At 43.7% G+C, this 13,473-nt stretch overlaps 1 protein-coding gene across 1 annotated transcript in view; it reads right to left on the reverse strand.

The window, feature by feature from the left end:
* Positions 1-12,851, reverse strand: part of LOC100744058 (paired box pox-neuro protein) — a 32,979-nt gene extending 20,128 nt beyond the window's left edge. The window contains exons 1-2 of the mRNA XM_003488648.4: positions 12,286-12,851; positions 3,505-3,543 (exon numbers count right to left, since the gene is read on the reverse strand). Coding sequence (XP_003488696.1) covers positions 3,505-3,517 — 13 coding nt within the window. The 5' untranslated portion in view covers positions 3,518-3,543; positions 12,286-12,851. The remainder of the gene's footprint in view (positions 1-3,504; positions 3,544-12,285) is intronic.
* Positions 12,852-13,473: the final 622 nt, after the last annotated feature.

A 13,473-nucleotide genomic window follows, 5' to 3' on the forward strand; every position in this document is an offset into this window, starting at 1 on the left:
TTTTTTTTTTTTTTTTTTTGTACAGGGAGAAACGAGTCCCGTCGAGTGATTGTTTTAGATACTTGTTTTTTAATCTCTTGATTTACGACCTTCCTTCTAAGTAGCTACTTAAGAGGCTGTTATAATTAATCGTCGCTGTAATATATACGACGATCGGACTGCGAATAAAACATACAAAATATCCACGGTTCCTACTTCGTCTTTTGCATCGAGCATTGTAACTCGATGGAAAATCATTTTCCGCGTAGATTTCATTCTCTTAATCGTACCGTCGGAAGTATGAATTTGCGTAAAACTTCGCCGTCAATGGGGAACGATCGTTTTTTAATTAGCTAATAACGATCGAACGTATAATCGGTAACTTGTGACGCAAACAGCTGAAAAAGTTCGATGAACCGACTAAAAAGAAGCTTTTCTCGGAAGATCGCGGGAAACCGATCTTTCGCGTTTTGTTAGAAAATGAAGAAAAAGGAGAGCGCGCGAGCTTGAACCAAGTTCGATCATGGTGAATCGCCGTACGTGTAAGTTTAATTGCCGCGTGTAGCGGTCGAGGAGGAAAATCTCGGGCACGGGATCGAAGACGGTCGATAAGACCGGGGAAAGAAGGAAGCGGGACTAATCGTAAGAGAGAAAGGAGGAGGAAGAAGAAGATGATCGAGATAAAAAAAGATATGCGAAACAGCGTGTCGATGCATACCGACGCGTAACACCGTGTAGGCCATAAACTAGCGGGGGTAGAAAGATATTTATGCGACGGCTGGCGAGCATAGAAGAGCGAAGAAGGATTATATCTTCGGATACGTAATAACGGTTAGCTTAGAATTAGCGAACTAATGCGGGCAAGCGCGTCGATCGGTATCGCGTTTGCCATTTAGGCCCTAACCAAACTATACACCTGCCCTACCTGTAATCACGATCCATCTACGCTAACAGATTTTTTCTCTCCTTCCTTCTCCATCTTTCCCTCTTCTTCGCGCACGAGGGACACGCGATGCGATGATCTCTCTTTTTCGCTCTGCAGTCGATCCTAAATCGCATGTATTCGTAATTGAAATGTACGAGCGATACTTACACCCTTCGTATGGCTCTCTTTAAAGCTGCGTTAACAGCTAATCGGCTGGTTAATGGCTGATAAGATTTTGACCCGACTCTTTGGCTAATACGTAAAGCGTTTATACGAAGATGCCGAGGGTTGAACGAGGACGAGGATGATCTTACGATTGGATCATCGATTTTACGATGAAAAATTTCTTAGGTATTCGGCGCTCTGTGTGGCTGCTTGGCATTATATCCGTTGAACATAGGTTACGATATATACATTTTTGGAAATAAATCGCGACAAGTGGATAAGTAGATATTTATGGATTTACGGATTTACATGGGCGAAAGTGTTCAGAATGCGCAAAAGTTACGATACTTATGTAACAAACGAAACGAGTTTCCATTTAAGTTTCATTCCTTTAATCGTATTCAACGGAATACGAGATGAAAGAGACGAATGTTAAAATTAAGGGGAATTCTTGAATTATCAAATCTCTAAAATAAAAGAATTTTTCGCATTTCGAAAAGAGTCGCATTTTTAAAGTCCTATTCTGCTCTACCTACGCCACCGTTCTACCACGCGTTCTAATTATATCGATCGCTAATGTCGCAGGCACTTTTTGACGCGAAGATCTCCGATCAATCGTAAATCATTCTGCCTCGATCGAATAAAGTCTCAGTTCGGATACTTAACCGTTTAATTGCTCGAGTAATTAAGGCGATACAACGTATGCGTCGATGATAGCTAAATCGTTAAAAGGAATAAAAAAAAAGCAATCCTCCCTTCGTTTCAACTGCAATCTCGATACCGCAGCTTGTTTAGAAGTCTTACAAGTCGTGTTAATAATCTACTTAAACGTTGAACGAGGGAAACGAGGAGAAGGGACGACGGCGAGTGGAACCCGAGAGGCAAAAAGCACGGCAGACAGTGCGATATAATTAAACTCGTTTAATAACAGGTCTATAGATCTCGCCTCTCGATTCGCCGTATAAAATTCTTCGTTAATTACTGTCAAACTGGCTTCTAAATCGTAATTTAGCCGACGCCTCGAGCGTCCGATCTCTCGTGGAAGGAATCGAGGAGGAGCAGCAGAAGAAGAAAGAAGGAGCGAGCGCGAAAGAAAGGACGCGAGCGCGCGTGCACGCGCAAAGAGAATAAGAAAGGAGAGATTTTAATTTTGACCAGCGAACGACTCGTCTTCTGATCTCGCCGACGGTAGCTGACCTCGTAATAAATGTCCGAGAAAAGATAACGAGAGGCTGGCATAAATGTCATCGTATAAATCTGAAACAGCCGATATTCATAGCGCTGTATCAGCGTTGCTAATACGTCGGTTTTGCCAAGACTCGTTTGGTCGATGGCTGATTCGAAGCTGGCGTTCGTTGTTCGCCGAATCTGAATTTCTGTCGCTTCGCGTTATGCGTATATAGCTATGCGCGACGACAGTGGAGGAGGGTTATTTTTTGAGAAAAATTTCGTCAATTTCCAAGCATGTTTCGTCCTTTTATTCCGTTTTTCTATCGCTGAGAGGCGTTTTAAGTTTGCGCGAGATACGAAAGAGTCGTCGTTGAACAAGATCATGTTGAAAAAGGAGTTACGTTAATTACTTCGAAGAATAAATTGCGACGATAAAAAAGCGCTGCAAGGACAACGAAGAAGCGGATAAAGCAAAAAAGAAAAAAAAAGAAAACGAAATCACAGTGTAAGGACGCGAAAAAAGAAATTTTAGCAACAATAAAACAGCGCAAGGACAACGGGCAAGTAATTTTAGTAATTATAAAAAGTGGTACAAGGGCGTCAAAAAACAGATGTAGCAATAAATAAAGTTAGCGCAAGAATATCAGAAGGAGGACGGGCAATGAGAATAAAAGTAAAATTCGAGGTACCAGCGATAGAACCAAGGGCTAACGAAGCTGAAGAAAACGACGGATAATTTCCAAGATAGCTATATATACGCTACGATAGATACATAATACTAGAAACCTGCAAATTCCAAGCAGAAATGGAAATAGAAATTGAACATGGCGGAAGGAGTTGAATCGATGGAAAACTTGCAAAGAACGAGATTGCAATTTCCTTCGTATCTTTTTTCCTTAAAAGACTGCTAGCTACACTGTCCGGAAACGTTAACCGTATAAGCTAGAAAGCTCTGTATGGTAATTGCTACAAATACAATTCCCCATATTGTCGTGTATATGCAAATACTCTCATAGAAGAAAGAATAAACCTGCATCGAGCTTCGAAGACGCTACTAGGAGATAAACGCGTATAGCCTTCGATTTAAATACGTTATGATATCGTATAATCACGGAAGAACACGATACGATCGTTAGGCGTTTTGGAAAATGAAAATTTACGAATTTCACGACGAATTGCAAAACTCGATTAAATACGATCTGTTTGGCATATTAAAAAGGAGGGGAAATATATGGTAGTAAACGTAGGAGCGTAATAGAACTCACCTGTATGCGGCATATTGATCCAAGGATTTCCGCGATAGTCTGGAACAGAAACGAGAACGGTTCATTAACGAATGTAGATCATTCGCAATCATCGGTCGATTCTTTAGCGCACGCAATTATTTCGAGCGTTGGGTTCGTCCGTTTTATGGCATAACGATGACCATATTTCGTACGTGTGTTGAGAGAGGGCCTCGCATGTGTGCGCCGCAGTTTACGGGAACATAGCCTTTACTGTTAATGAATTTAAATGTATTCAAAGGGCGCGCTTGACGCTTGACACGGCAACCCTTAAATATGCAACCGTACCACGCGGCAAAATATTATCGCCTGCCGGTACCGTGACTCTCATTCCGTGAAAATAACGTAATCGCGGGTGAAACCGAGCCCAGGTCGATTATTCGCGATCGGCGCGCGTATCGACGATTTTGCCACCCGGCGACAAACGCGCGTAAAGGCAGCTGTAATTTGACCGGGCAGAGTCTCCCGAACAATCTCTGTCGATTTAATTTTAACGTAACGTTTAAGAAACGATTTACGTCGCTTATCGGCGTCTTGTTTTAGGGATTGACGCGGACGTAGCTTGTAACTAAATCGCGTTCGTTGGAGGTCGAGAAAAGAGGATCTGGTTTGTTCTTTTTTTATTTCTGCCGGAATTATTACAACGAAAAATTCGTATTCGAAATTTCTATATTAGGAAAATTCAAGATGATTGTACATGGTCGAGGATTGTTAGGTAATATAAAGAAACATTCGATATCGAATATCGAAACATATCGAATACGAACGATTTTTTATCGTGGAATCGTAACGAGTAGGTTTGCGAAAATATTCTAAGCACCGTTTATTATTAGACACACTCGATCGCAAATCACGAGTCACGTCAACCGGCATTAACTCGTTTCGCTGATTCCAATTCTCCGCTTGTCCTACAGTAGCAATTTTCGTCGAAATAAGCAGCGGCAGAAACGTTATATAGGTATAACTATCGTTAATCGTTATTTCCTGGTCACGGGATACTTTTTTCCTGTTTCGTCAAGTATTTTGGACGAGCGAACCACCGTTCCGCCCTGTACTTCCTATTTCCGCCAAAGTACTGATTACGGAATCATAAGCGTCCGAAACGTCTAAAACGAAATACAATACTTTTGAAATGGCATAACGAACAAGACGCGATAATTTATAAAAGTTTCTCTTCTCCTTCGATCGCGAGTAAAGGCGGAGTAGTTCTTTCGCGACACGCAAGAACCGCTAAAATCCATAAAAGCGATTCTTTTTTCCTTGGAATAAAGATGCAGCAACTCTGCAACGCGGTACGAGACAAGTTCCGTCAAGATTTACAAAAAAATTATCCGATATTCTCTCGTTCGTAGTGGAAAGTCTGCCTTTCTTCTTCCACGAAACAACGCGCGATCTTCTTCTCGATACGAAACGAATTCTCGCTAGATCTTCGAAAGCGTGGGGTTCGACCGAACCTCGCGATTCCGTTCCACGTTCGAAGGTCGCCCAACAGCGCATATCGATAATCACGTTAACGCGTAGATACTTGATCGAAAGAAGTACGTAGACAGTTCTTGGATGTGGAAAGGAGAGGAAACCGGTGGGTGTGTCGGTGGCGACCGCGACGGCTTGAGAACTCTAAAGAGATCGAACGGTAGCGGAAAACTACGTGGAATGCGTGCGTAGCGTGGCGGGTGGCGTGTACTTTGTGATGCAAATTAATGCGCGATTACCAAAGCACCCGCTACCCCCGCCGCCCTTTGCTTTCTCGTCGTTACCCTCGCCTCGTTCGTGTCGAGGTCCCCGCCAGCGGAGCAAATGGCCAACACGGTTGTGTTTGTGAAGCGAGTAGAGAGCACGGTTTCAGGTGTATTCTCGGCTATGTGCAACGAGTACCGAGCTCACCCCGGTCACTCGATGGCTACCCACGCATTAAGCCTGCTTACACGCTCGCTCCCCTAATCTGATGTAACTATTACACGTTACGCGGCTGCACGGTCGCGCTATCGACGAAATTATTCCTCTTCTTTTTCTTCTTCCCCCCGTTTCGTCTTCTTCTTCCTCGTTTCCGTTATAAATTTTGCCACGATTCTTCGTCGCTCGTTCGGAGAAGCTGATCGACCGGTCGCGAGATAATTTACACGCGCGAAAAAGTATCGTCGAAAGCGTCACAGCCGAGAATAATCGGGCAAACAAGCCTAGCTGAATTTCAGACAGCTTTCTTCGCATTTTATTATTTTAAACGGCAACGCGATCCAAGATGGCTTTACTCGGACGTCTGCTACGAATCGATTTATTGTCGATAAGATTCGTATCTCCTGGATTTAAAATATATGGAACATCGAGGAGAAAAATGAACGTGAGAATCGTGTCGCGTATCAGCGAAATTTCGAGATCCGCAAGAAATCGGGAATGTCGTATTCGAGTCGGTGTCTCGCAAGAAAACAAGCTGAACATTTTTGCCCCGCGTCCGCGCAAAGACCTGGAAAATCGACGGTGCAAAGTTATTACGGCGTCGACGATCGCCGTGGAAAAACTCGATTCTACGTATATGGTGTTTGTAAAGTTCGCGGATACCAAATTCCATCACGAAGTGATTTCAAGGTGTCAAGCGTTACTCGTTAAAGCAGCGGTTGCCCCTTTATTCGTCCGAAGATACGAGCACGATTCGGAAGCAGGATGTACAACGACGCGTATTAATTTAATTAGATCGACTTTCATCGCGAAACCGTCATCGACGAGGGTTTTCGTTTTTTATCTCAAAGCCTGTTTCTTTCGGGACGGGTTTTCGCTCTCTCGAGTTTTCATATTTCAGCAAAGATACTTTTTACTTTCGCGGTACAGACACCTGAGCGGTTGAAATTTTGCAGAAAATCGATTATTCGTACGACGGAATTCGATTTTGCGTCTTGGACGCGCCCTTTTAAGTTTCGTTTGTACTATGCCAAGCCGTCGAGTATCCGAATACAAAGTTCGGAGTCTTGTTAGAGAGTTCACGTGTCTTCGCTGTAATCTCGGTAGGAAATCGAAGGCTAAATTCGAAGATCCGTAAATGTATTCCGATTTAATCTTAGTAGCCACGAGTTGAAAGGAAACGAGTCTGCCGCAAACTATATGTATCTGCATATGGATCGATTCGTTTCTTTTCAATTCGATAGTTATCGCAAGAATTCGAAAATCTAGGCATTCGGAAGTCGATGAATCGATATCGACGTTGGCGCAAAGAGTCGTGCGACCAACGATCCGCGATATCCATTTTCCCTCAAAAAGTGAAACGTTTCGCTCGAAAAACAAGCTGCCTTGCCGTTATCGTTATCGCTAACCATCTTCGAGGCTTGATATTTACGAGACAAAACGCTTCCTTCGTTCCACATAGGAAGAAAATTACTGGCAATTTTCTTTCGTAGGCGTCAGCGAAGTTGCGTTCGATTCGAAAGGATGATCGGAAATTCCGCGCGGCCAGTTTCTCGTCGAACAGCGGTCGCCACAATAAAATATCTCGGTAATGAGGATTGAACGATTATTATAAATCAAACAGGGCCGGCAACGCGGATCGTTCGCCGCATTTCTCGCGCGCCACGTGTTTTGCCGTCGTTACTCTCTCGTGAACACGTGTCCCGCCTCCCGCTTTATTTCTTTCTTCGACGTTGCTCTTCGCTCGCCCCGCGGTACGTGCAAAAGTGACGTACGAACCGAACGCTCTCGGACTCCGACACGCTGAATTTTTCTCCCGGTTCGCAAGGGGGCCGCCGTGAATTTCTTTTGGCCACGCTATGATACCGATGTTTCAATTACGCGGCTTGGCCGAAACTCGCGCCTAAAGGCTCGATGGATGCTTCGAACAAAAAGAGGATGACCAGGGGCGTGTAAAAATTTGTGGAAACGCCGAAACTCGGAGGGCTGATGTACCGTGGAATTTTAAGGCTTAACGAGGCCTGTTCGACTTTGAATTTACGGAAATATAAATTCATTTACCGATTTTGGGTATGCGGGTTATCGCGCGAACGCTTTGTAACGCGTATTAGAGCAGGATCTTTTAACTCGTAAATAGATTTGAAGGGTTTCAAGGAATTCACCGACTACTTCTTGAGAAACAAATATCTCACTTCGATAAGGAGATTTCGATACTTGCTCGAACGTTGCTCGAACTCGCTCAAAGTTCCGTCGTTACCGCGAAAGAAATTTGTAGATGCTTCTTAATAAGTCAATGATAATCTACCTAAATCGATTTAACGCCGTTACTATCTTTATGTTGATTCAAGGTCTTTGATCGGCAGCACGAGCGAGACCTCGCAAATGGAATTTTCCTTAGCAAGCAACGTATTTAACGTTCCATGTAGCTTTCTACAACGTTTCCTTCGCGAGTCTAAGATTTTCGTTCCTTCGTAATCTTTCGATTAGTCTGAAATTGAATTAACCGCGAGTTATAGCGTATCGCACGAACGGTAAAACATTGGACAAAATTAAGCGCACAGGAATCGATTATAACGACTCGAAAACCGAGGAACAACACGTAACTACGGTGACATCGATGCCTGCATAAGACAGTATCGAGCTCCAAACACGATTCACGCGGTCTTCTCTTTCGCTGCTCCACTTTTCGAAAAGTATAGTACGCGTATTTTTCGCTTAGCTATCGTACGCTTGGAAACATTTATTTTGAATCAACGTAATCCTCCCCCCCCCCTCTATCGTCTAATATATTCTCGACAAAAGTTGAAAGAATCTTGTCAAACTTCGACTCGTTATCGTTACGAGCATAAATATATTTCGTCATTCCGTCGATAAATAGGAACAGAACTTTGCGAAGAATCCTTCGCCGCGTCGTTTCGCATCGAGTCACCGAGGTAAAAACGAATCCCTCTAACCCTCGCGATAACGATCCAGCAATGAAGAGAACCTGAAGAAATTTCTTCAAAGGGATTGCCAAGCGACAAACTACGTAACCGTCTAACGTAATATCCGTCTGAAACGAGTACTCGAACCTCTGCATCTTTTCTTCCCATGGTATCGTCGACACGGGAAACCTTTGAAAAACGAAGATACAGTGCGGATCAAAATGTAACGTAACAATAACGAGGTTGTAAGTTAATTCGAAGCAGCGATCGATGTTTTAGAGTCGGCGTGGTATTCCATTCGCGATTAATCAATTGTTATTGACCGATTAGTTCGATAACTCGAGAAACGAGAAAGAGAGGGGAACGATGTATAGATGTAACGTTTCTTGAAACAGTCTACGCTATAAAGTTTTATCGGCGAGTCTACGACTTTACAGATTTAATATGCAATAAATATTTCGTTGGAACGTAATCGAAATGTACAGAGTCGCAAATGAGATGTACATGTTCTAAATAAAATTCTTTTTTCAGATCGGTCTCGAGAAAAAGCGAACTGGAACGTTGGCGAAACGTGGAAACGAAACGACAGGTACCGACGTTAAAAACACGATGAAAACCCGAAGAGCCGCAAATATGTCATCCAATCATCGTGAAAGTTAGAAATCTATTTCCCTTGTTACGTCTTCCGTTGCAGGTTATCCAGCCGTGGAAAAGGTTCGATTTGAGAACCGCAGGCGGTAAATCGCCGGTAAGGTCACGCTTTTACGTGTAAGCCCTAAGCGAAATCTAGTTTTTGTTTATTCATTAGGTTACCCCGCTTTAAGTGGTACGTGGAGAAGGCTTGCCCCGACACAGCCAACGTTACACCGCGTTCAGGGTGGGAGGAGGGTGACAGGGGGACGGGGGTGGACCGCCGTATCTCCGATATGCCACCAGCCATAAAAATCTGAATATATTAGGCCTACATGCACACGACATCTCGCTCGGATCGTGAACACGTTACCCACGATAATCTATGCTCGTTTCTAGCACACTTTAACACGTTTCTGCGTACCCACTGGCCGTGGCTACCGTGGCCGCTCTACCTGCTCTAGCTTCTTCCTTTGGCCACCTTTTTCCAACTATCCTTCTTTCCCATCCTCTCTATTTGCGTTGCGGTTCCGTGTAAAAAGCTCGTGTCGCGACTTCCTTTCCAAGATGGATGGTCTGGTTTCGATGCAAAATTCGAAAGCTTTAATTCGCTTCCTAACGAAAGCGAGAAATTCGAAAAAACGGGCGTGACGTTCGTTCCTACGATTTAACGATTTAGATCTCGTCGTTAGATCATCCGCAAGATGCTTGAATTTAATAGATCTTAAAATAAGTACCGTAATCTGTATCGTAGGTATCACGCGACAAAAGTACCGTCAATCGCATCTGTCGTGCGAAATACGAAGTACAAATTGAAGTTAAGTGCCATGCGGTTAAATAACTTGGCTCGTGTCTGACCCAAGGTTCCGCGGTTTTTTATAACCGAACGATACAAATCGGGGCTGATACGGACTTAATTATTCGCATATTCCGATAGTTGGAGAGGCCGAATTCGAACGCTCGCTAACTCTCTGTACCGTTCAACCATGAAAGAACGCACGAACTTTGGTATTCTACTTAAAAATGTCAGCGATATATCATACGCGCAAACGCGTAAAAATCCCTATCAATTTGCGACAAATTGGTTGTTGGATAAAAATCGCCTTTTTACGTAATTGACCGGCATTATCCTTTAAATTTGCTATTTATAAAGGTATTTGTACGGTGTACAACGATGTTTGGCATGCCACAAAATTGCATCGAATATTAAACGCAAAAAGAATATCTTCGGGGCCACGTCGCTCAAGGTTAGCTGGAAAACCGACATAAAATTGTCGCTTATCGTTGAGCACAAGCACGAATTTAGCGGAATCTCGATTTTTTTTTTTTCTCTCCCTCGAAATATATCGAAGGCGAGCACCAAGAAGCCTGGTGAGCTTTCGAGAGCGCGGCGAAGCAACGAGCAAAAAGGGCGGACAGGGGACTGGAGGGAGGTAATTAGAATAATTCGGGCCGCTGTGGTTCACGCCACACGGACGAATTTGCATTTTAAATGAAGCAATGGCGTGTCAGAGGCCCCCGGTTGCGCCGGCCAAGCAGAGCGGCAGAACTTTGTGTTTTATAAGGAACTTTAATATTTATCGCGTATATCCAAACCGAATAAATCTCTATACGTATATGTATACACGTAGGACCGGGTACACGCATACAAGGACCCGCGTATACACCGCTGTCTATAAATATACATAACGTTACAGCATTTACGTCAGACCGATTGGAAAAGTTTGACAAATTCCGCTTTGTCTAGTATGTTACGTTATCGGAATACTATCGTTAATTAGCGTCATAAATATCAACGATTATATCCTTTCGTTCCATATATGTAGTCTCGTGCGGAATTTCAAATTGATTTTTGCAAAATTCTCGCGTTGCATGGAACGTGTAGCGATTTTAAACTCTCGCCCGATAGCGTAAGAGTGGTAAACTTTTATCGAAATAATGGATTTATAATGGAAAATAAAATTGCGTATAAAACGAAAATGCTGGAAAATATTCGATCTGCGTTAACTACGCTGTACGACGCGTATAATATGTCCGTAAAAAATATCTACGAGTATTTGAATACTTTTGCGAGCTACGGTACATCTAGTCTTTATCTCGCGTATAAACTTATGTATATATATATATATATTTATATACACACGCACACAAATACGTTAAGGGCTTCCTTGTTTGGACGTAGTCACGGGCAGTTCATGCTCGCGTTTTCTTTCTTTCCTCTTTCGCCGATCGAAAGAACCGGCACACGAGTCGTTCCTCTCCGCCGTGCCGGGGCCCCTAACGGTGGATCGTTATCGCGTAATTAGCGCCGCTGATTTTCGTGTTATGTCATTGACACGCATACGGCCGTACGATGATACCCTTCATTTCGGGTTATCGAGACCCGCCAGTGGAAAGAGGAGATTCCTCGTTCCCCGAATCGGAGGAATCAGAGGGACGTGTTTCGACTACGGTCGCACGTGTTCCTTTTCCTTTTTGCTTTATTTTCCACTTAATCGCACCTGAAATTGAACGGCAAAATGATCTTTGCATCTTCCTTGGGTGTGAAATTCTACTTGTTTTCGAAAGTTCCTTTGGAATTTGATCGATCGTATTTATGAAATTTGGTAAAACGGTAGTTAGACAATTTGGAAATTCGAGCGTAATCGGCGAACGGGGAAGGGTCGATTTTTACAGCTACGTTTCGTTGTTTATTTCCGCGCCAGTTATTACAGATATTCGAATCGAGGTTCGTGCGAAACGTATACGAGGCAAATCTGATCGATTCTACGAGGTTAAATCGTTCGGTTTGGATCAAAATTCTGAACGTAGGCGAAATTTTTCTTTCACCGCGGGGCAACGTTACCGCGTACTTTTTTTTTGTTTTTTTTAACTTTAAAATGAATCAGCACGATCCTAATGAACGATTAATAGTCGCAAAAATGGATTTTAAGATATTACATAGGAAAGGAGTTACTCGGTAAATTATCGAGGTTATCTAAATGAATGGATCTACTCGAATAATTTCATACTCGTTAAAATATTCCACAACTAAAGACTCTGATAAATTACGTAAATCAACATGAAGTAAAGGTAACCTTTATCAAATAAACGGCACGGTATTCCATTTACAGTCCACGATTATTCGAAAGCAATTCTCCCCGACTATCTCCGGTATCTTCGTTATATTATAAATCAAATCGTTAAGAAACAAGCGACGTTCCAGCGACGTTTAAATTCTTACTTTGTAGCCAGAGCTTCGTATAAAATATCCGTTGCCACGTTCGATCGATGTAAAAACTTTTGTTAAAAATACAACGAAAATCGATGTACGTACCTGTTGATTTTTCCCTCAATAAGAACCGCCTCTTCTCGTCCGGAAGAACCAGAGTTGCCACCAATAGTCGATCGTATTCGCGTCAAAAGTCGTTGCGAAAGTTCTCTTTCAATCTTCCATCTCCGTTTTGATTCACGGCGAAACCACGATTCTCGGCATAATTTAGACACCGATGTTCCGTGACACTTATCGTCGCAGGAAGCGATTCCGCTTTCACGAGTGTTCGAATGCGTCAAGAGAAACCAGACTCTATAATGATACACCTACGACGTATGACAGGCCACGACGAGTTTCTCTCCGCTTCGATCCTGTGTTTGCACGCGCCGTCAGACCTCGACGCGTCGATTGTCTCGTTAATGATCGGCGATCAACGCGATCTATCCGTAGGACGTAGGTTAAATGTCATGTTCGAACAGAGACGCTATCGAGTCGTTCGCTTCGTCGTCGTTGCCGCGATCGACGCTCATCGTTTCTCCGCGCTTCGATCCTTCGTCGAACGGAATACTCTCGTCGGTGCTTGCAACTTCTCCTTCCGATTTCTTCGATCTCTGATATATAGAATTTTTGTACGTTCAATCTGTATTTCGCGATCTGGCTCGGCGAAGCATACGACGACGATCCAGAGTAACACGGAGACAGTTTTCTCGTGCTTTAACAACGATACACCAAGTAGCACGAGGTTCTAACTCGAAAGCGTTGGCGCGCGCCACTCTCCGAAACTTCGGCGATCCGATCCTCTCGTTTCTCTCTCAACACTCGATATCGAATCTTCTTGTTTGTCCGGTGCACGCGCTTCTTCTCATCCTCTTCGATCTTCCAACTGCCATTCTTCCTTCTATATTTCCGGTATAATCGGAGCAAATATATTCTCGCAAAGAGAAGTTCGATCTTGTCGCCGACTATTCTATACGCAACGATCGGTTCGACGAAGAGAAATCAACGGGAATATCACCAAACGATAGGTCGTTTCGGTAACGCGAACCGATAAAACTGTCGGCGGTCGTCTATCGATAAGAAGCTCGTCTCGATGGTACTACGCGATCGATCGGTTTGACGAGTGAAAGCTCGGTTGGCACGGTGCCGGCCGCAGTGGTAGCCGCTTCTCCGGCTGTCTTCCTGGACCTCCTCCAGGCGCTGGGCACCTCGTGCGCGCGTGCAGCTACTCCTGGTAGCCGTCGGAGTGGCAGG

The sequence above is a fragment of the Bombus impatiens genome, unplaced genomic scaffold (assembly GCF_000188095.3).
Source record: "Bombus impatiens unplaced genomic scaffold, BIMP_2.2 scf_0259, whole genome shotgun sequence".
NCBI classification, from domain to species: Eukaryota; Metazoa; Arthropoda; class Insecta; order Hymenoptera; family Apidae; genus Bombus; species Bombus impatiens.